Genomic DNA, 23872 nt, shown 5'->3' on the forward strand with positions numbered 1-23872 from the left:
TTGTGTAAGAAGTATAAGCAATTTAATGACTGAGAAAGCTGCAGATAGGCACATCTCCTGATACAGAGCTGTCCAGACTTGGACAACTGCGTCAGTTTTTGAACATTATTCTCATTACGTCTGTCAAATAGGACAGTGATCCCCAACCTTTCTTATGCCGCGGCCCGGTATCCCCAACCTTTTTATGGCGCGTCCGGTACCGGCATTAGCTGGGCGCCGCCATCTTTTTGATGAAAAAGTGCTTCCGGTGAGCTTTCTACCCGAAAAGCTCACCGGAAGCACTTTTCGTCAAAAAAAGATGGCGGCGCCCAGCAAACCAGCGGCCCGGTAGGACTTGTTCCATGGACCAGTACCGGTCCGCGGACCGGTGGTTGGGGACCCTTGAAATAGGAAACTGCCAAGTATAAAATCCATTGCTAAGGTAGGTGCTCTATGTAGGTGTGTGCTGTTGATCTACAGTTGATAGTTCAGTATATAAACTGGAATGAAACAGCATAATTGTTGAAGTGGGATTATCATGAAATATAGGACAGACTGGGCAGCAGGTCATCCCAAAGATCTTGTCACTTTAATTTTTCTTAAGTATAGGTAGTCCTTGATTTACAGTGGTTCATTTAGTGACCATTCAAAGTTGCAACGACACTGAAAATGTCCATTTTTACACTTATGGCCATTGCAGCATTCCCACGGTCATGTGATCAAAATCCAGACGCTTAGCAACTAGCTTCTATTTAGGATGGTTGTTGTATCCTGGGGTCATGTGATCACTTTTTGCAACCTTCTAACAAGCAAAGTCAGCAGGGAAGTGTGTCACTAGCTTAACAGCTGCAGTAATTCATTTAACAGCTATGGCAACAAAGATCATAAAATGGGGCAAAATTGACTTAACAAATGTCTCAGCAACAGAAATTTTGGCCTCAATTGTGATTGTAAGTTGAGGACTATCTATATTGATGGAAGACTTAAATTATAGTGTGTATAGGCAGAAAAGGAAAAAAAATATTCTCTTGATCCTGCCTCATCTCTCCCCTCGCCTCATTTCAGAGATTTTGGAAGTTGAGCCCACATAATTCACACTAACAGAACACTCCTCTTTTAAGGCTGAGCTCACATGCAAGACCTGTGTTTAAATTATGGAGAACTTGGCCACTTTGTACATGAATGTTCTGCCAAGCACCTGCCTTTCCAAATATCAGCTAGGTTGAGGAAGTAGGAACTTTGAAAGAACTGCCTGAAAAGCTTTAGCTCTCGTGTATCAGAAAATAAAATGGTTCCAGCTATAAAGACTCTGAGTTTAGAATACTCAGAAATTAGGTACTGCCTAGATGTGCAATATAATACACTATCACTGAGTCATTCTTGTTATGTTACAGATTCAGAAAATCTAAAAAAACATACCATAACTATAGGCATTTACCAACAACTTCACTGAAACTTCCATTGTACTCAAATACATCTTCCTTGTTGGTCCTCCAATAAACCACTAACTATTAGTGGGAATTATTTGTGGTTTATTCTAAAGCTCACAACCCATTCCTTTATGCTTTGATCATTGTGTACTCCCTATTAACAATAATCAAGAATCCCTTTAACTTTGCTTAATTCCTGCATTACATTTTCTATAGAATAAGAAATAAATTGGTGTTAGACGCAGCATGCTCATATTCATTGAGACTAGGAGGACCTAGTCTTTGATTTACATGTTCTCAGTTCACCATCTTCATCTGTAATTCCCTCCTATCTTGCCTGTCAAAAGATGTTGATGTGTTTAGAAAGGGTGAGGGTCTGCATCAATTTTTTGACACTATTATTTCCACAAAACGCTACCATTATCAAAGTAAACTTGGCTTTTAAAAGATTTATCAATGCAAATTTACAAAAAGATTTTACTTGACTCTTCCTCAGCAAATGTTTGAATAGAAAATATATATTGTAAAATAGTCCACTGGGGGTGGATCACTAGAGAGAAATGAAATAAATAGTGGTCACATGACAAAACTATTGCATCAGTAATAACCAAGAAATAATGTATGGTATTGAAGAATGGATATTCCTACACTGAAGATGAAGAAATGAAGATGTTAATGCTCCAGAGCAGTGGGGAGATCTCTCTTTTCTAAATGGAGTTAATCTAGTAGGAACTGTTATGCAGATAGAGGTGCTTCTACAGAGTTGGAAGGGACCTTGGAGGTCTTCTAGTCCAACCCGCAACTCAAGCAGAAACTCTTTATTATTTCAGACAAATGGTTGCCCATTCTCTTTTTGTCCAATCTCTCCTGCAGGCAAGTTGTTCCACTGATTAATTGTTCTGTCAGGGCATTTCTCTTATTTCTAGGCTGGATCTCTCATTGATTTCGTTTGCACCTATTGCTTCTTGTCCTGCTGTAGAGTTGTAATTGCAGGAATGTTCCAATCTTGAATGGCAAACCTCAGATAAAGAATGTTTCCAAGCAAATACAACTCAGGTAAACAAAGTCACTAATCTAAAGGAGGATTAGAGAGAGGAAGTAAACATATGTTAGACTTTAACTAGAGATAATTAATTGTATGGATTACTGCGCTAAACAGTAACGAAAATTAAGCAGTAACCAAAGTTAACCAATGATGGAGGATAACTAAAAATGTGTATAAATCCAATAAAGATCATCATGATTCAGTTATTCATGATCAAACAACTCGACTGCCTCGTCATTACAACATCCTGCCTTCTGGTGCTTTGATAAATAGGTTGACTCCCTCTTCTTTGTGGCCGTCCCTTAGATATTGGAACACTGCTATCATGTGATCCTTAGTCCTTCTTTTCATTAAATTAGACACGACTGGATGACATTGGCAGGTCTCACTGTTTCAGCAGATTAAGGAAGATACTTAGGGATGACTCACACCCTAACCAGTGTCTCTTTTCACTTTTACCATCGGGCAGAAGACATAGAACAGGGATGGGCTGCTACCAGTTCGCACTGTTTTGGGCAAACTGGATGTTAATTTTACCTGTGGTTCACCGAACCGGTAGTTGCAACAACTGGCTGGCCCAGCCCAGCCCAGCCCACCCCTCCCAGGAGTCTCCACATAGCCTATTATGGATCCCAGGTAAGTGCAGGTCCTGCATGGAGGCTTGGGGAGGGTGAAAAATGGACCTTCCAGAGGCCCTCGAAGGCCAAGGAAGACGGAAATGGGCCTCCCGGAGGCTTCAGAAGGCCGAAAATGGGCCCGTTTTTCAGGGAGATAGTTTTTCTCCCTCCCAGAGGCTTGAAAACCTCCAGAGCCTTGGGAGGGTGAAAAACAGGCCTCCTGGAAGTTCTGGAAGGGTTTTGGGCCCATTTCCAGCCTTTGGAGGGCCTCTGGAGCCTGGGGAAATCATTTTCACCCTCCCAGAAGCTCGAGGAAAGCCTCTGGAGCACGGGGAGAGTGAAAATGCCCCCCCCCAAGCTATGGTGCAGGAAGCCAACTAGGCCATGCCCACCCAGCAACTGGGCAGAAAACTGGTTGTTAAATTTTTTGAAGCCCACCCTGACACAGAAGTATAGCCAGCTGGACAAACAGGTTTAAAAACAGCTTCTACCCATGGGCTGTCAGACTCCTAAAAAACAATCAAAATCATCCACATACATATGGAAACGTTTGACTTGGTTTTTTTCCCCCAATTGTTTGTATAGGAATTATTCTCTATCCTATCCATGTTGTTTTGTATTTTCCGTTATGACTAATTTTCTCCCCCTCACCCTTGCTTGTATAAGGATTATTTTCTATACTATTCATGTTGTGTTGTATTTTCTGTTATGAATTGCACCAGTAGAGGTTAAACCAATTTCGTTGTATACATGATGTACAATGGCCATAAAGGCTATTACTATCATTCTCATTCTCTCTCTCTCTCTCTCTCTCTCTCTCTCTCTCTCTCTCCTTAAGGACCATTTTGCTGGAATATATTGCTGAACAATAATTATCTGCATAAAGTTGTTGCAACAATACAAGTAATTTGCCATTGCTACTTAGGAAACAGTCTTCATCTTCCCAATCTAGCCCCACAGCCTTGTTATTTTGTGGTGTTTTTCCATCAAAGGATTAAGTAAATCTAATACTGTTTAACTTTTTGATGTCAGTTAAGGTCAGCCGTATGCTGTCACCTATTTGGGTATTGGATTTTTAAAATGTCTTCAATCTTATGTATATAAGTAATAGTAGTGGCCGCCTGTGGCCTGGAAGGAAGATGGATGTTTCTGACTTTCTGGAAGAAAGTTCCTGGAAGTTAGAACAATTAATCAGTGGAACGGCAGAACAATTAATCAGTGGAATGGCATGCCTCCAGGAGTTGTGGATGCTTCAACACTGGAAGTTTTTAAGAAAGATTGGATAACAATTTGTTTGAAATGGTATAGTGTTTGTTGCCTAAGCAGGGGTTAGAGTAAAAGACCTCCAAGGTTTCTTCCACCTTTGTATTCTATTCTGTTATGTTTGACTTTTAATTATGGTCTTTGACTATATAGGATTTTTTTTTGTTAAATAACTGAAATTTACTGGAATAATTTAAATGCACAAATGTTACAGTTTTCTCTGCTGTGTTATATTTCTCCGTTTCTCTGTTACAGTTATATTTAACTGAATAAAAGTTAAAATGATGTTGCTTTTTCACATTGTTTTTAATTTTGTTTAAGTTTTAGCTCTACTACTTATAAGGCTAGAAATACATAATGAGAATAATCATTTATTTTTCTTAATTCATAGCATTTGAAAAATATTTTAAAAACATGGACAGCCATAAATAGTAAGTATGTTTGTGTGCTTGTGTGTATGCATATATGTATAAATAGTCCTGAATTTATAACTAGTCACTTAACAATAATTCAGAACAGATGCTTTATGATCTATAAAGCACTTTTGGCTATTGAAAAACATTGTCCCACTATCCCATTGTTCTTGCAATCATTCTCCCCGGTGTGATGGGAGAGGGCCTGGGTCTCTCACTGTAGACAGGAGGCCCACACCCTGATGCTCCATTTAACAACCTGCACAGTTACTTAGCTACCATAACTGATCATTGTGCAAAGTAGCCACAAAGCATCTGATTTAACTACTCTATAACTAAGATTCTGGGTGCAGTTGTTCTCATAAGTGAAGGACAACTAGTAATTTTGTGCTACCAGCAAAGTTGAGGCTTTACTTTACTGAAATCTAATTTATATTTCAAGTAGAATCAGTATTTGACAGGGCAGACATTGGAAGAGTAATAGTACAAAGTGTTTCATAAACCAGTGAAAAAATAGTATGAACCTAAGCCCAAGAAATGCTAATATGGATATGTAGATATCAAATATAAATAATCCGTTACAATGTATAATTTTCATATCTTTTGCTTTCTAGCAGTTATTCAAGGGAATTTTATGATCGATATGCTCAAGGCCAAGATAAATCTGTGGTAAATAAAATGCAGCAGAAATACTGGAAAACAAAACAAACCCTTATCAAAGTTACTGGAAAAAAAGAGGATGAGCATGTAGTGGCCTCAGATGCAGATCTGGATGCTAAACTGGAAGTATGTAAGACCTTAATGTTCCAAGTACCTTTCAGTTCTAATTTTCCTTTTGCAGTTTCCTTTTTTTCACTCTCTTCTCTTATACCTACATTTACTGATGGAAAGAAAATATCAACAGTTATACAAGAGCAGACTACGCAGAGGGGGGCCTTTATTTTAATTTTCTCCTCCCGCAGATGTGCCAATATTAATGCTTTTTCTTTCAAAAGCAAGTGAAAACAACTGTTTTAAAGTGTATTGAGATACACCATAGTACAGATATATCTGGTATGTAGTAGTTATTGGGGTTATTCAGTTATTGAGCTTTTAAAACATAAAGTACAATTAATTGGCTTTTAAAAAAATACTGGTAATTTTATTTAGTTCCAGTTTGAGAATGACATTTTAAATATTTATCAACCATATATATTACTTTCATCACTAAAGTAACTTCGGTGTGTTATCGGTGAAGTAACTTTGCATTTAGCACATGGCTTTAGAAATACCTGTTAAAAAACTTTGCTGTCATATTCACTGTACAGAATGGCCTCCAAATAAGTTGTAAACATAGCTGTACTTCAGTAATAGAAGGCATGTCATTCAGTAAAGTTTCAAAGTTGTCTGACAAAAAAAACATTTTCTGATTATTACTGTTCTGTAATTGATATGGGGTTTTTTGTAATAATTTTTTTATTTTTACATTTTAAAAACATCTTTCAGTGAACAATGTGGTTCCAAGTTTTAACACTTCAATACAAACATGATCTTAACATATCTTAACAATCTTTCACATTCAATTCTATATCATATCATTACTTCCATTTTCCCATAAATTTTCTCCAATATTTTTATTTTCTTTACACTTATTAAATCCATTTTCAATTTATATCTTAACTTAATTCCTTTTTCTTTGAATATTCTCATCTTGTTTTATAATCTAACATTCTTATTTTTTATTCTAGATTCATTATACCTTTAAGCTTTTATCTGTCACATTTGCAATTTTTGTTTCATTATTCACTAAATTTCATCTGAAATCTAATAATTCCAAAAGTTTCCCCCTTTAATTACCAATTAGAGTGTGCCACCCTTTGTCTTATACATCCCTTAATTTGTTCCTCTTTAACATGATTAAAATTTATCATAATATAATCACTTTATAATGATCACATTCTGGTTTAATAACAATAATCTCTTAACTACTATATATCACATACGCATATATATATTAAGCTAGATTCCTTGAGGTATTCTTTCCCTCAATTACTTTCTAAATCATTTATTGTTTCAAATATATTAATCTATTCAATTAATTATAGAAACTGACATCTTTTCATTAGAATCCTCATCATTTTAACTGTATTCTTTGTTTTATTAAGTATAATTCATCTTCTTATCATAACTTCCAATTTTCACATTTATTTCAATTATATCCATGTATAACATGTAACAATATAATCCATGTAACAATAGTCCTTTAAAAAGCCAAGTAAAAAAGAAATATCAGCTCCATTAGCTTTTAAAAACTACATTCTTATGTATCACAACACCTTACCTTACAGAATCCCTTTTCTTTAATCTTTATCTACCCATTATCTCTATGTCTCCTAACTAAACAATTTCTTTTCATTTTTGTCTGGTTTCCATATCTCCTTATTTTCTGGTTCTTTCTCTTATTACCTCTTTTTCCTTCATTTTTTCCCTTCATTTCTTACTCCAGTTTTTAATCCCCCTTCCTCTTTAAAACTTTCTTCTATAATTCCCTTTTCTGCTGTTACCTTTTTCTTTGTTTGGCTTTCCAGACATTTCCCTTTTTAATTATCTCCTCAAACCTCCAAGTTTTAATTTCCATTCTTTTTTTCCTTCATTTTAATGTTCGTTATTCCATTTGTTCGTTAAAGCTGGTTTCTTTTTTAATCAACTCCTCCCCTTTTGGCACTCCTTGTTGTTCTTTGTTCTCCAGAATCGCCATTTCTATTAATTGTAAGATAATACGGCATGATTCATTTCTTTCATGTAACATTTCCTTTATGTTTCTTAGTTCCATTTTTAATCCCAAGAAAAGTTCTGCCATTTTTATACACTTCCTTTAGATTTTCTTTATCCCTTTCTTTAATATTTAAGTCCAAACCAATTGTCCAGTAATTTAATTCAACCAGAGTCTTTGTTTATTTCCAATGATCAGCTTCTATTAATTCCTCTTCAAGTTTTTTCCAAAGTCATCAGATAATTCAATATCTATAAGTTTAAATTTGTGCCAAAATCACCAAACAATCCCAAGGTAATTTCTTCATGTTTCTTTCTTTTATCTTAATATTCTATGTTTTCACTTTTCACTTTTCAATGTTTCTATTTTATTGTAACAGAGTTTCTCTTATTTTGTATCGTCCAATTTTGAAAGAACCAAGTACTTTTTTAAAGAGGTCACTATTATTTTCCTTTACCATTAGGTGGCACTCTCTATTACATCCTCTCTTTCCACTTTTTCTCCCTATGTTTAAGGCTTTTAAGTTTCAATAGTTCAATAAGTCCAAATTATTAATTATTTCTTTTTTATCACATTCAAGTTCATCATCTAGTTAAGCCTATTTAGTGCCAAAATCATATGTTTATCCAAATTTTCTTCTAGCTTCCTCCTTCAATTTAGCTCCTATAAAAATTCAAATCCTCTTACATTTATTTCCATCTTTCTTTTCTCTCTCTCCGTCGCCGCTTTGAATTCTTCTTAAGAAATTCTTTATACCTTGATTCCAGGGTATCTTTATGTCTCCACACTGTCTGCTTCTTCACTGCTACAGCACAAACTTATTTCCCGGGTAGCTTCCCATCTTCAGGGCAGCCATTAAAGACTGCCACTACTGCCTGTCTTCAAGCGGAGTATACGTAACCAGGGAGGGAAGATGTGGCTTCCCTTGGCCCAACTGGCAATCTCCCCCTCTTTCACCATCCCTTCAGGGTGGATCCGGTTCCATTTGGGACCCTCTGACAAGTAGAGCACGGATCAAAGGAACGCATGATCACGGTCTCCAATCTGCCTTTGACAAAAACGCCACTAGAAGTCCTGTAATAATTGATATGTGGTGTTTGTGTGAATGAAGTCAAAATTTACCTGCAATAACAATTATACACATGTAAGCCTAAATATTGATATAAAAGCATATTATGAGTCCTTTGTTCTGAAGTCATCCTTGTTAATAACCAATTCAAAATCAAAGCATCTGAGTTTAGGAAAACAAGATTGCATTGTCATGCTACAAAGTAGTTTTTTTGTCACTTTGATCTCAGCATAAGAATCCCAACAATGGGAAGAAAGATATAAATAGGACTAAGGTAACTTTAAGGATCCTTTAATGTAATTCTACAGGATTTTGCAAATATATCTTCAGTAATGTGCAATGTTTTCCAGATAGAACTCTAATTCAGCCATAAACCTCATAATTTACCATTTAAAAGTGCAGTACTAAATTCAGTTCCCATAATCTCCATTTAATAGGACCCTTAGCAATATGTGAAATGAGCTTCATCACTCAAATTAGTTGACAGTGGGATAGATAATTCAGAAGATTGACAGTAACTTAATGGGTTAGGTAGTGGGAGGGGGAGCAACAAAGGATGTTTGTTGCTTTTCTGAAGAGTTTTTGAGAGATAGCTAGTTAGTCATTAACTTAAACTATATGCCGAAGATTTCATCTAGCACATGTTCTTAACAATCCTCTGCAGAATTTTTCCTTAGATTATTTCCAAGATAGCACGTATTCCTTTGTATATTTACACATATGGCTAAACCATAACGTGGTTTGTTTGCTTTTAAAATATTGCATGAAGCTAGTCATAATTGTTTTAAAAAAAATTATGGACAGATCTGGTTTACTTGTTGTTTTAACTCTCATATGCCATCTAGCGTCACTTTTAGAAAATGGGCAAACATATAAATAGCTAAAAACAGATACATTTATTCATATGTTAACTGAGTTCAGTACTACTTACTAAACATAGATCTCAGAAATGCAAGTAGTTCTTATGACCACAATTCTGAACCCAGAATTCAACAGAAAAGGCCTTGGGAGGTCCAGCATAAACCTGCCTATCTAGAGGAAGATTGCCTTTCTAACTGAGCCTTGTATTGGCTGGGTGCACTTATTAACAGCCACAGTGAAAGAAAAGATAAGTGAAATCAGGCCTTGTGGGGCAGGAAAAAGGCCAGACCTCTCAGGAGTGATTGGGGAGGGAGAGAGGAAAGAGGCCCACACATCTCTGGGCCTAGCCCAGAGCTGAAGTTTTTCAGGTCTGATGAGAGACAGGGAGAAACGCAGGCCTCTTTGAAGTGGCGGGGGTGGGGGGAGCAGAAAAGGCCTGCATATCTCTTGGCCTAGCTGGCTGTGGATTTCAGGACTGAGGCGAATTTCCACATGCCAGTGGACTTAGCCAGCCAAAGTTTCCCTTCCAATGATGGAGGATAGAATTGTAGCTGTCATGAGGGCAGGCCCAAATTTTGATCACGTGACTCTGAGAGGCACTGCAACAGTCAGAACTTCAGGCAAGAGCCATGAGTTCCTTCATTCAACACTATCATAATTTTTATGGTTGCTGACTGACTGAATTAAAAGTCAAGGACATTATTTGAATAACATGATGGTCATTTGATTTCATTTTGATACTTTGAATAAAAGCACAAAATACTTTCTCTTTGCACAGTGCAGATCTTATACACAATTGAAGTTAATCTGTATTCTCAATTTTCAAGCTAGATGGAAAAGAATATCTAATTTGCTTTTCCTGTTAATTTAACTAACAGGAAAATATAATGGATGTTTGAATTCATTCATTATGGGTTCCCATTTCAAATTCTAACTGGATATTAAAAATCCTAACTAAGAATAGTTAATAGTAAAACCAATTACATAGACAGAGGTCAATTTTCATTTGCTGGATGTATACAAAAGGCTAAAGAGCCATCCAAGAGATGATTTAATTTGGATATTTTTCACTGAACAGAGGTTTGGATTTAATTATTCCTGCCAATTATATGACTCTGTGAAAACAAAGTTCTATCCCCAAGTATAAAGGCAGATTTCACATATTAATCATTGATCACTTAGTTATTGAAAATACATAATTTAGTAAAACCTTGATTTAATGAACACAGAGAAAAGAGGGGTGGTTAAAGTGAAATATCTGTTAAATTCAGATGGGGCCTTTTGAGTTCATCCATTTGCAGAAATATTGTTCTCATGTTGGTTCTATAAACCAGATCTGAAGCATACAATATTTGCTGCTTTTATAGTTTCAAAAATAGAATTTTGTAGAATTAAACAAATGTATATCTAAATTTATATGGCAGAGGAAAAAACGCAGAGGTAATTTGATTTTTTATGTAAAATAATCCTAAAATGCTTCTTTAGGAACTTTCACATTTTTACAAGCTATACAAGCTATATTTGTATAAATTTCATTGTTCCTTTCCCCCCAGTTTTCTTGTGGCCTTTAATTTGGTGCAACAAGAATTGCTTACCTCTGAGTTAGGCAACAATGACCCCCCCCCTTTTTTTTTTTTTGCTAAATAAGTTTTCATTATGTTTTATTAAAATTTTGCTATGGGAAAATTTAAGACCCAAGATTTTAATGTAGGTAATATAAAAACTCTTTTGTGTAGCTTATGTTAAAACATTTATTTACCTGTCCTTGAAATTTTGCTATCCTGTGAATGATAAAATAACTTAATGGATTTTTGTTGATTTAAGATTTTAATCTCTATTGCAAAAGATAAATGCTTTCAAAAGAGAATATAGTTAAAAGAAGTTTTTTAATTGTCCTATTAGATAAAATGAGCCTAAATACATATGGTTTCATTATACTATCATACATACTAAAATGTTTATCTAAGATCTATGTGTTTTATTCCATTATTGCAAAATATTATTTCATAGTCATAATGCAAGGAAAGCCCAAGATGTTTGAAAAGTGCTTGTTTAAATGCTGCATTAAGGAAAATGCCTTATTTGTCTCTATTCTTTCAAAGAATATTTTATTTACTTTGCATTTTATATTTATTTTTAGCTATTTCATTCAATTCAGAGAACTTGTATGGATTTACTTAAAGCAATTGAACATTATCAAAAAAGGATTTGTTGTAAGTATCAAGTATACTCCTTTTTCAGTTTAGTGCAAATTCTGTGCATGTTCAGTAAAAAATCCTACTATATTTAGTTAACTATGCACCCACATATACATGTAGTCATTATAATAACAACTGAAGATAGTACTGAAGCAATCTATTATTAACCAATCCATCATCCTCCACTTAGAGACAAACAACCTACTCTCCAATAAACAATTTGGTTTCAGAAAAAAACTATCCTGTAATCTGCAACTCTTACACTGCAAAAACATATGGACGACACAACTCGACCAGGGCAAAGCAATAGACGCAATCTACATAGACTTCTGTAAAGCCTTCGATTCAGTGGTACACGACAAACTACTCCTAAAAATAAAATCCTGTGGTATCTCTGGACAACTGAATAACTGGATAGAAGCATTCCTGGCAAACAGACAACAAATGGTCAAAATTGGGAGCGTCCCTATCAAATCCAGTACCTGTCAATAGTGGTGTCCCCCAAGGCAGTGTTCTAGGACCAACTCTCTTCATACTCTACATAAATGACCTCTGTGATCATATTAAGAGCAATTGCGTTCTTTTCGCTGATGATGTAAAGCTGTTCAATACCACAGACAATACTGCTACCCTACAAAAGATCTTGACTATGTATCAGAATGGTCAAACAAATGGCAACTTCAAATCTCAACAAATAAATGCTCTGTCTTACATATTGGCAAAAAAATCAGAAAATAAAATACAAGCTGAATAGTCAAGATCTTGTTGATGACCCAAGCTCTGTAAAGGACCTTGGAATACTCACCTCTAATGATCTAAGTGCTAGAGCCCACTGCAACTACATAGCCAAAAAGGCATTAAGAGTTGTTAACCTAATCCTCGTAGCTTTTTCTCTGGTAATATCACACTACTAACCAGAGCATACAAAACATTTGCTAGACCAATACTCGAATACAGTTCATCAGTCTGGAACCCACATTACATATCTGATATTAGCACAATTGAGAAAGTCCAGAAATATTTCACAAGAAGAGTTCTCCACTCCTCTACTCGTTGTAGAATACCTTATGCCACCAGACTTGAAATTCTAGAACTAGAAAACCTTGAATTACGCCGTCTTCGGTCTGATTTAAGCATGGTATATAAAATCATACATTGCAATGTCCTACCTGTCAATGAACACTTCAGCTTCAACCATAACAACACAAGAGCACACAATAGATACAAACTCAATGTTAACTGCACCAAACTTGATTGCAGGAAATATGACTTCAGCAATAGAGTGGTCAATGTATGGAATACTCTACCCGACTCTGTAGTTTCTTCCCCAAACCCCAAAAACTTTAACCTTAGACTGTCTACTATTGACCTCATCCCTTTCCTAAGAGGTCTGTAGGGGGCGTGCATAAGCGCACCAACGTGCCTACCATCCCTGTCCTATTGTTTCTCTTATTCTTCTTTTATTTTTCTTATATGTACCCATTTCATGTATTCACAACTATGTATACACTTATACTTATTATCTTGTAAACAATTGGCAAATCAAATAAAATAAATAAATAAATAAATAAATAAATCTTCAATATTTACCAAGGGTTTAAATTGGCATTGAAACTACGAACCTAGATTTTAAAATTAACCATATTCAATATATCAGAGTATGAATAATGAACTGTCACTTCACATGGCTCAAGAAGTTGAAGAGGATACTGAAACAACCAAAGGAAATTCTAAGTATTGTGGCCAGACCACAACCATCTCCTTTATCTGGTCCCAACAAGTTTCTGTGTTTGTTCCACCAAAAACAGATAGTTCTGTTGTTACATCTTCTAGATCAGCGGTCACCAACCGGTGGGCCGCAGCCCACTGGTGGGCCATGAGAAAATTTTGGTGGGCCATAGAGAAATCTCACCCCCAGAGCACCCCCACAAAGCAATTAATCCAGGCTGTGCAGAAACACAAGACTGCGCCGCCCACATGGCCCGCAGGAACCCTCCCCGCCCACTCACTCCTTACCCAGTAAACTTGCCTGCTAAATTGCTATTTTTCCTTTTTCCGACCATCATCTGTTCTGCTGTGCCGGGAGATTTAGTTTAGCTAGGAAGCAGGAAATGGTTGGATTTCTTGCTTTCTAGCTAGTCTTTAGATCTTCGGCTCAGTACAGCCAAACCTCCCTTAGGACTGAAGGTTTGCTTGCAAGCAAATTCAGTGCAGACTCACAGCAAGCAAATTTGAGAGACTGAGTTAGCCAATGGCAGATAGATAGATCACTGAATGATTCTGTGAGCAACTCAATCTGCCTGCCTGCTTTGCCTGATTTTGGGTAAAAGTTGCTCTTTTTTTAAATAAAAAATTCAATATTTATATAAATATTTATAATATTTACATACAAGCCATGCCCAGCCAGTCACATGACCACCAAGCCACACCCACAAATTAGGCCACACCCACAGAACCGGTTAGTGGTCCCTGGGATCTAAAATTATGAGTTTGGTAGTCCCTGAGGTCCAAAAGGTTGGCGACCCCTATTCTAGATAAAGGTCATTTAACTATTCTTATTCTTGTAAGAACAATATCAATATAATTTTTACACCAAGAGTGGGGAAATGGGAGGTAAGATTGGTAAATCTGACTTTTTAATAAGTACATAAGATGCATGAAGGTTAATTAGGAATTGTACAGATATGTGAAGGGCATTTCTTGCAACATGTTCTTTCTAAAAAAGATGGAAATAAATCACATTCCCCTATATCTAATCACTTTAGTTTTTCATTTTCTTTAGTTCTATCTCAGGAAGAAAATGAATTGGGAAAATTTCTCCGATCTCAGGGTTCTCAGGATAAAACAAGAGCAGGCAAGATGATGCAAGCTACCGGAAAGGCACTCTGTTTTTCTTCTCAGCAAAGGTATGCTTGGCCAGATGGGCTTCTCTTATTATTCATATTTCATGTATGAATAGACCATTAACTCTGATTTCTACTCTTTGTTTTCTAGCAGTCCATTTTAAAAGAAATATAAAGTGACTTAGGTCACTTTATCAACAAAATTCTTGTTTGTATTTCTGATTTAATTTTCTCTTTGATTTTTCTGTTCTTTGCATTGTCCTTATATTTATATCATTTCCTTTAATGCTTTTAAAATTTTTTACTCAATAGCTCTAAGAGGCTAAATGGCATTACAATTTCATAAATTCTTAACTAACCAAGAAGAAATCATAGAGGGAATTGAAGTTGCAAGAATTATAATGAGAGTGATCACGTCATATTGGAATTTAATATAATGCAGTGGAACATAATTAAGCTAGTGTCTTAGATTTTAAAAGAGCTGATTTCAGCAAAATCAGAAAGGATGAAAATGAGTGAAAATCTTAAAGGTGAAAACAATTGAAGAACAACTCAAGCTTGGGAAACTTTGAAAAATATGATTATAAAAGTCCAGTCCAGCACACTACTATCGAAAAAGAAAAATTCCAAGAAGAAACCAGCATGGTTGCATAAAGAACTGTAAGACAAAAAGGATAAGTCAGGGAAGCTAAGGGTGAGAATGAACTAAGACTTGCAACAAATGTCAAAAATATTTTTAAAGGTTTCTTTCAACATGTAAAAAACAAAAAAGACAAGGAAACAATTGTTCCACTAACGGGAGAAGATGGCAAAGAAGTGACATGCAGCAGGGAGAACGCAGAGCTGTTTAATTCATTCTTTGCATCTGTCTTCATGCAGAAAGAAAAAATAGCCCAACCTATCCCCCCCCAAAAAAAACAGAACCACAGAACAACAGAAAATGGTAAAAGAACACCTGTCTATGCTAGATAGTTTAAATCAGCAGGACCAGATGGATTAGATCCCAAAATTTTGAAGGAGCTGGCAGACCTTATCTCACAACCATTTAATTATATCTTTCAAAGATCCTGGAGCACTAGAGAATTATCAGAGAACTGGAAAAGAGATGATGGGATAACCATCTTCAAAATAGGATGGAGGAAACAGATCCAGGACTACAGACCAATCAGCCCAATATCAATATCTGGAGAGATCTTGGAAAAGGTAATCAAACAACAGATCTGATTACTTACACCTAAAAGCAAGCAAAGTTATAACGAGAAGCCAACATGGGTTTATTAAAAATAGATTGACTAGCAAAATGCTGTGGACATAGTATATTTGGATTTCGGTAAGGTATTTGACAAAGTAGACCCCAATCTATTTCTTGGTAAATTAAAGAAAATGTGGGATAAACAGCAACACCATCCAATGGATTCATAACTGGCTGACAAACCATATTTAACATTTTGTCATTAATGGAAATATTTACATGGAGGGCAGCAAGCAGTAGGCTACCCCAAATTGAAGAATACTGGGCCTTCTGTCTTAGGTCCAGTACTCTTCAATATCTTCATAAATAATTTAGATGAGGAAATAGAAAGGAAACTCATCAAATTTGCAGATAACACCAAGCTGACAGGATAGCGCAATATCCCAGATGAATCAAGAATCCAGAAGGATCTCAACAGGCTGAATCCTTGGCCCTATCTAATGAAATGAAATTCAACAGAAAGAAAAGTAAGGTTTTACATTTAGGCAAGAAAACCAAACGTACATGTACAGAATATGTGAAACTTGGATCAATATTAGAGGGATCTTGGAGTCTAGTGGACAATCACTTAAATATGGGCCAGCAGTGTTCTGCAGCCACCAAAAAAACCAATGCAATCCTAGGCTACATTAACAGAGGGACAGAATAAAGATTATGTGAAGTGTTGGTATCACTTTGTAATGCCTTAGTAAGCCCTACTTGGAATATTGCATCCAGTTTTGGTCACCACAATATAAAAAGATGTTGAGACTCTGGAAAGAGTGCAAAGGAGAAAACAAGGAAGATGGTTAGGGGATTGGAGGCTAAAACATACGAAGAACGATTGCAGGAATTGGTATGTCTAGTCTAGTGAAAAGAAGAACTAGGGATGACATGATAACAGTGTTCCAGTATTTGAGGGGCCGCCACAAAGAAGTTGGGGGTCAACCTATTTTCGAAGCACCAGAAGGCAAGACAAGAAGCAATGGATGGAAACATATCAAGGAAAGAAGCAAACTAAAACTAAGAAGAAATTTTCTGATAGTGAGAACAGTTAACAAATGGAATGGCTTGCCATCAGAAGTTGTGCTCTATTACTAGAGGTTTTTAAGAAGAGATTGGATACCTATTTGTCTAAAATGATATAGGGTTTCCTGCTTGAGCAAGGGTTTGGATTAGAAGAGTTCCAAGGTCCCCAATGATATACTGTTATCATTAACCTACTAGATAAATTCAATGATATATTCACTGGTATCCTAAATGCTATATTTAGTATCCATCTATTACTTAACTGGAAATCGATCTCAATTTTGATCTAGGTAGAAATGTCACTATACTGTAATTAATACATCAATACATTTATTTATTTGTATCTTGCCTTTATTATTTTTACAAATATCTCAAGGTGACGAATGTATCCAACACACCTTCCTCCTTTTTCCCCCACAACAAGAACCCTGTGAGGTTAGTGGGCTGAGAGAGTGACTGGCCCAAAATTACCCACCTGGCTTTCATGGCTAAGGCAGGGTTTCATTATCTCCCATTTTCTGTCCTGATGAAAGAAAGGTTCAACTTAAAAAACTGTAATGATTAATGAAATAATAGAGATGGTTAATACAATTTATTAAAAATAACATTTAAATAATATTAATAAAATAATGATTACAAAAATATTCTTGTAGCACAAAAGGCTCAAACCAGTTTGATATTTCTGTTAATACTTGAATTGAAATGCTTTAAAACTACCAATATTAAGCAAAATCTACTGTTTACAAATACAGGTAGTCCTCAACTTATAACAGTTAATTTGGTGACCAGAAAACTTAAAACAGAGCTGAAAAAGATGACATGACCGTTTTCATGCTTATGACTGCTGCAGCATCTCCATGGTCACATGATCAAAATTCAGATGCCTGGCAATTGATTCATATTTATGACAGTTGCAGTGTCCCTGAGTCATCTAATCACCTTTTCTGACCTCCTAATAAGCAAAATCAGTGGGAAAGCAAGATTAATTAACACAATGTGTTACCGATACTAACTTAACAATTGCAGTGATTCGCTTAACAAATGTGGCAAGAAAGGTTAAAAAAAAATTGGACAAAATTCACTTAGCAACAGAAATGTCTGTTGTAGTCATAAGTCAAGGACTACCTGTAGCAATTGTGTGTTCACTTAGTCAATACTACTTACATCTGATTTATATTGTTTAGAGAAAATCCATAGTATATTCATTCTAGAGCCAAAATACTTTAAAGATGGTATTTTATTCACTGCAAATAAAGAAACGTGTGTTGTGTTTGGCAGTTTACCTTTCAAGGTCAATTTTTAAGAATTCTGAGATTGAACAATCAGAAACTCACTTTTAATGTAATTTTAAATCCTTTATAATTAGTGTGTTACAATTAAATGTACTTAATTAAAGGCAGCAACCCTGAAAGCATTGCAAGTAGTTGTGGGATTGTGTTTTTATTGTGAAAATTCTGTTTTCTATACTGTGTTTTGAAATGAGACTTGAAGATCTACAGCTGTTCTAATTACCTTGAATATGTTTCTTATATTAAAAATATAGTTCTCATATTTTATGAGCTTGGTAATCAACTTCAAAAAAATAATTCTGAGACAGCTCTCCTAAGCTCACTTTTGTATCTTTTTGTTACAGAATGGCATTGCGCACTCCTTTGTGCAGACTGTACCAAGAAGTGGAGACATTTAGATACAGAGCTATTTCTGATACATGGTTGACAGTCAACCGAATGGAACAATGTCGGACTGAATACCGAGGAGCTCTGTTATGGATGAAAGATGTTTCTCAAGAACTGGATCCTGATCTTTATAAGCAGATGGAAAAATTTAGGAAGGTATGAAGTTTCCACAATTTACTAAATAATAGTCGATGATAATGGATTTAATTTTTCTGAGAAATGTATAATTCTACTTATTATTTTCTATGTATCAGAGCAGTTCTGGCTAAGAATATATTTTTCCTTGCTAAAAGGTTTGACAACAAATATATTGTTATACCTACTTGAATTATATACAATGTGTATGCTTGTGTAAATATATTATTATCTCATTAATAGGTATCTATGTAATGATGCTAGATCAGCTACTTGGTTATTTAAAGGAAAGGATGATATAAATATTTTAACTAGATTCTATCAAGATAATAAAAATTACCAGTGTTGCCTACATGTATAAATTGGCCATTTCTAAAGATAGTTTTTCAGGTTCTACCAACCACTCAGTTATTGAAGACATGCATAGATAATTTTAATGAAGGATGATCATATTTCATTATAAATTTGTTGTACTGTCAGACAGATGTTCAGATTGAATTTGGCATTTTTATCTGCTTATCAAGTCCTTCTTAAGTACCTGGAATAGGCAGATGTGGATGTTTGATATAGAGAGATTTTTACATTAGTTTCTTTTTCTATTCTATTTAATTCAATAACTTCTTTTTTAACAAGTAACAATCCAGTGAAGACTTCTATATGTTTTTAAGAATCTGTTTTTGTGGTCTTTAGCAGTGAAAAAGTAACAATTGTGCCACTTTATATTCAAGATATCTATCAGACAGTTCATCATAGTTTGCTTTATGGAAAGTTAAAATGATTGGAAAGCATGCAATATTCTTTTCAGAAACTAGGGAGGTCTTGGTCTTGGAATGTTGATAAACATTTATGCTCATATTGCATAATGGTGGGGGAAGGCCTGAGTGGTCCAAAGTAGGCATCTCTGAGGTACCCCATGTGCATTTAATGACCCATGCATTCATATAAAGCCAGGGTGGTTTTCACTTAATACTTAAGTAGTTTCACTTAACATACCCCTGACATACAATGTGACCGTAATGGGCAGGTTCCATTGCTATCATATGTGGACAACTATATTGAACACCTGTGTTCAAATGTTTGATTAAATATTAATTGGTGAAAACATTCAAGTTTGGTAATTATATATGTTAAATATAGAATATTTCTATAATAGATTTATGATGCTTTTTTGTGAGATCCTTTGACAGATCAATACTGAAAATATTAGGAAGTGTATATTTAATTATATACTTGTAGATAATATTACAAGAAATGAAGCAATTCTAAATGCTGCCACTGTATGGTAGTATTTTACTGACTACAATATAAATTGAGGATTTTTTTAAATCCAAGAAACAGACGTATAAACCTTTTTTATCAAACAAAGGAAAACATCTGTAAATTTATATAGCACTGTCTAAAATTGATTAACCATGTTGAAATTATCTTTATGATATGATGGGGATATAATGAATATGTGACAGTAAGTAGAATTTGTATAGCATTATATTTATAGAATATTTTAGTACTGGTGTCTTTGTGACCATTTCATTTTTTTAATATTGTAAATATTTATTATATTTAGGACATTTAGTAATATAAAGGCTAGCTAGTATACACAAATTTGTTACACAAATTATTGTAAATCTGTGACATAATCTAACATAGAAAGGTGGATCTAGATTTAAACATATTTAACTATGTGCTGCGAAATTATTATTTATGAATGAGGTTCTGGATATGAAATTATTGTTTACAAATGAATATCTGAATGCAGTGATACATATGCATTTATCATAAGCTATATAAAGATTAATAATTATCTACTGAAAAATGTTTTGGAACTTGTAAGTCAGCATTAGAATTTTCATGGAATGAGACTTTTTTTTTTTTGAGAAGTGCTATTTACTTTATGTTCGGTACTCCATATATTCCACAGTCCAGGTATTATGTTAGAAACATTTTATCTCCAGTTTGTTATCTATTAATAAAAGTGTCAGGATTAAGAATTGCTATAGTGGTGAATATCTGTAGCTCAGGTATAAGGTAAGGGTGGAAGTTCGTTCTCTGAGCTTCTGGGTTGGTTTCCGAACATTTCATTATCTTTATGTAATTGAAAATCAGTATCCATTGACACCAGCTGGCAGTCAGTCGCCATGATCCCAAATCCCTAATCTCTACCCACCCAGACACCAAACAACACCAATTCAATACAAGAATCATTGGTCAGGCTACCACCAGCCTTACTCGTGAGTTTATTGAAGACCAGACTCCACAAGTAATTCCATCAACAAACACATTGACCCACAAGCAGCCTAAAAACCCTCCAGAATTCAGCACAAACACACAGCCAACCAGAGACAGCACTAACCCTCAACTAATAACCCATGCAACACCCCACCCCCCAGCATCACCGTCTAAGGACCCTCATCTGATGTGACATCCCCATCACAAGACTTATCACAAGATCCTCGCCTGACATGATCCATATCTGACCCATCACAAAATCTTCACCAGATATGACCTTCACCTGATGTGTCCCATCAGAAGACCCACTGATCACACAATGTTACCTACCTAGCCTGGTAACAAATAGTTCTGAAACCTACCTACAAGCTCAGAGAAGGAACCTCCATCATCAGATTAAGAATTCTCAGCTTTTATCCTGTACAGTTTTTCTATTTGAAGTTTAAGATGATGATGAACATGTCTATGCCAATGCAATTTTTACTGTTAAGCTTTTTGGAAAATTGAAAATTAGATATTATTTATTTTGTACATTTGGATATGTGAGGAAAGGAAGTTGCATATAGGTAATCAAATATTTTCACCTTCTGGGTTGTAGCTGAATGGTGGAAAATACTTAAAGAGCCTCTGCTTTCCTTGTCTACATTGTGTCAGATTAGGATAAATACCAAAAAGGTATAATTTATTCTTTTGTCTATTTGTTCTCAGTAGTAATACAAGTAGTCCTCGACTTATGACCACAATTGAGCCCAACATTTATCTTGCTAAGTGAGAAATTTGTTAAATGAGTTTTGCCCCATTTTATCACTTTTCTTGCCCCTTTTATCAACTGAATCACTGCAGTTGTTAAATTAGTAACATGGTTGTTAAGTGAATCTGGTTTCCCCATTGACTTTGCTTGTCAGAAGGTTGCAAAAGGTGATCCCAGGACCCTGGGGCACTACGACCGTCATATATGTCAGTCAATTGTCAAGCATCCAATCACATGATCATAGGGAAGTTGCAACGGTCATAAGTATGAAAAACAGTCATTAGTCACTTTTTTCAATGCCCTTGTAACTTTGAAGTTACTAAATGAACTGTTGTAAGTTGAGGATTGCCTATATATCATATGTAGTACATTTTAATGATCTTTTTGTTGTTCTTAGAGATGTGTCTATATGTTCCCTGCTTATTCTCTTTTTTGACACAAAGAATATCTACTTCTAAATGTAACAACAATTGGCCAATAAATATATAAGTGTTACTGAACAGGGAGCATTCAGGTGATTAGAATTTGTAATTAACTAGAAAATCTAGCATCTTTATTTTGGAAAATACGTTGTGCATGTCTGTTTTTATGTACATCAGTGGGTAAAATTCTTTGCTCTGTTTGTTCCTGATTTTACTTACCATCATCAATTTAGATTATGCTACCTGTCAGTTGAGTAAAGCTGGCAGATGGAAATTTGTTGTTTGAATCGAGCTGCCATCAGCTATGTTTACAGAGTAAAAATGAAAGTCTTAAGCTGTTTTTTTTTATATATATTTGTGAAATATACTTTTTTCTTTCCTGTATCTTTCAGGCAGCCATTTTGTTAATAAGCTGATGAAATGTTTGAGTGGTGTCCTAGTAGACATTTCACATTGATAACAAGACCCAAAACTATTGCTCCATTGTTCTGTGCGAGTATTAAACTAATTTTTGACATATATTTCATCATCCTAACAATTTCAATACCATCATTCTTGAGATTGTGAAGATAAAATTGGGAGCACTGCATAATAGTTTTTTATGCTTGTTTATTATTTATGTATATTTATTATTTATGTATTATTTATTTATATTGAACTATTGCTAGTTTTGATACTACTAGTAAAAATCTAAAGTTTATTCTTGAAGATTATGTAGGATAGAAAAGGCTTGGTGAAAAAATATCTCAGGTGCTGCCAGAAGGATGAATATTGATGAGGTGTGGGCCTTTGGAGTCTTCTGTAATACTTCATCATGCCACGTATTAGAATAAGCAGAATTATTAAAATATATGCAAACCTGCAAAATATATGCAAGTTATACAATGTTATTTCAGTACAAAAAAACTAATGTCCTCAGTTTTGACCATCACAGCATCACTGTTTAACAATAATTTTTCAGTCCCAGCAGTGGTTATAAGTTGAGGACCACCAATATTCCCTTAATGCCTTAAATAAAATTCACAGTGTAGAGCAATTTTAAATTGCTTAATTTGGTAGCAATGAGAAGTTCCAGAAATATGTCTATGTAAAAAGTCTTCCTTGCCATAAGGTCACATGCTATTTAGAGATAATGTAGTCTGTTATAGAGAGGAAAGAACTCTCACCCCTAGTCAGGTAATGATTTCTACACTGGTTTGCATTGCCTGAATTGACCTTCTTATTAATGATCAAGAGCAATTATCTACATCTTTAACAGTATATCAATATAAACTGTAGAATAAAAGGTACCAATGACATATTAACTTCCAAGGATAAACCTGCTATCTTTTTTCTTCAGCAATAGAAAAACATATACTATGGTTTTCTTTAAAATATATAAAGAAAGCATTTTGTTTTGATATGGTAGTTCCTATGTATTATTTAAGTAAGATACAGTGATTTAAGTTTTTGATTATGTTTGAATTCAAGTCTTTGTTTATCCATGACACTCTGTAGGTGTAGGTTATCTTACCTTACAAAGTGATGGTAGGGTTAAAATAAGAAGGAAGAAACATATGTATAAATAGAATCAGTAAATAAAACAGGCAGTTATGAGAATCTAACTTGCCTTCCAATAAAACCATCTGAAGTTTCTTGTAAAAATAGCTTTTAAATAAAACCACATTTATCCCTGTCACACTCTTTTTAACAGTAAATTCTTCATTCCTTTTATGAAAGGATTAAAGCCATTTCAATTAGTAGTTATCTTTACTGTCTTAATAAATAAGCTGTTCCATAAGTCTTCTTTTCCAACCCCAATCTTCTTCTAGCTGCAGATGATATTTTAGATTTATTTATCCCATCTTTATTATTTTTATGAATGATTCAAGATGGCAAATGACTTGTGATTCTTCCCCTCCTCCACCTGTGAGGTGGCCAGTTATGCTGCCA

General features: G+C 34.9%; 1 protein-coding gene across 28 annotated transcripts in view; it reads left to right on the forward strand.

Annotated features, from left to right (window-relative positions):
- ICA1 (islet cell autoantigen 1) overlaps nt 1–23872 on the forward strand; it is a 56619-nt gene that overhangs the window by 1179 nt on the left and 31568 nt on the right. For 16 of the 28 annotated variants that reach the window (XM_087945905.1, XM_087945916.1, XM_087945912.1 and 13 more), the window contains exons 3-7: nt 4726–4765; nt 5362–5533; nt 11570–11642; nt 14410–14533; nt 18364–18562. In XM_087945905.1, the coding sequence (XP_087802031.1) occupies nt 4749–4765; nt 5362–5533; nt 11570–11642; nt 14410–14533; nt 18364–18562 (585 nt within the window). In that variant the 5' untranslated portion in view covers nt 4726–4748. Of the gene's footprint in view, nt 1–4723; nt 4766–5361; nt 5534–11569; nt 11643–14409; nt 14534–18363; nt 18563–23872 lie in introns of all 28 variants that reach the window. The other 12 variants (XM_087945908.1, XM_087945917.1, XM_087945913.1 and 9 more) reach the window with 3 other exon arrangements.

Source organism: Notechis scutatus, chromosome Z (assembly GCF_049901735.1).
Source record: "Notechis scutatus isolate UNSWTSFEM ecotype Mainland chromosome Z, rNotScu1.2, whole genome shotgun sequence".
Taxonomy (NCBI): domain Eukaryota; kingdom Metazoa; phylum Chordata; class Lepidosauria; order Squamata; family Elapidae; genus Notechis; species Notechis scutatus.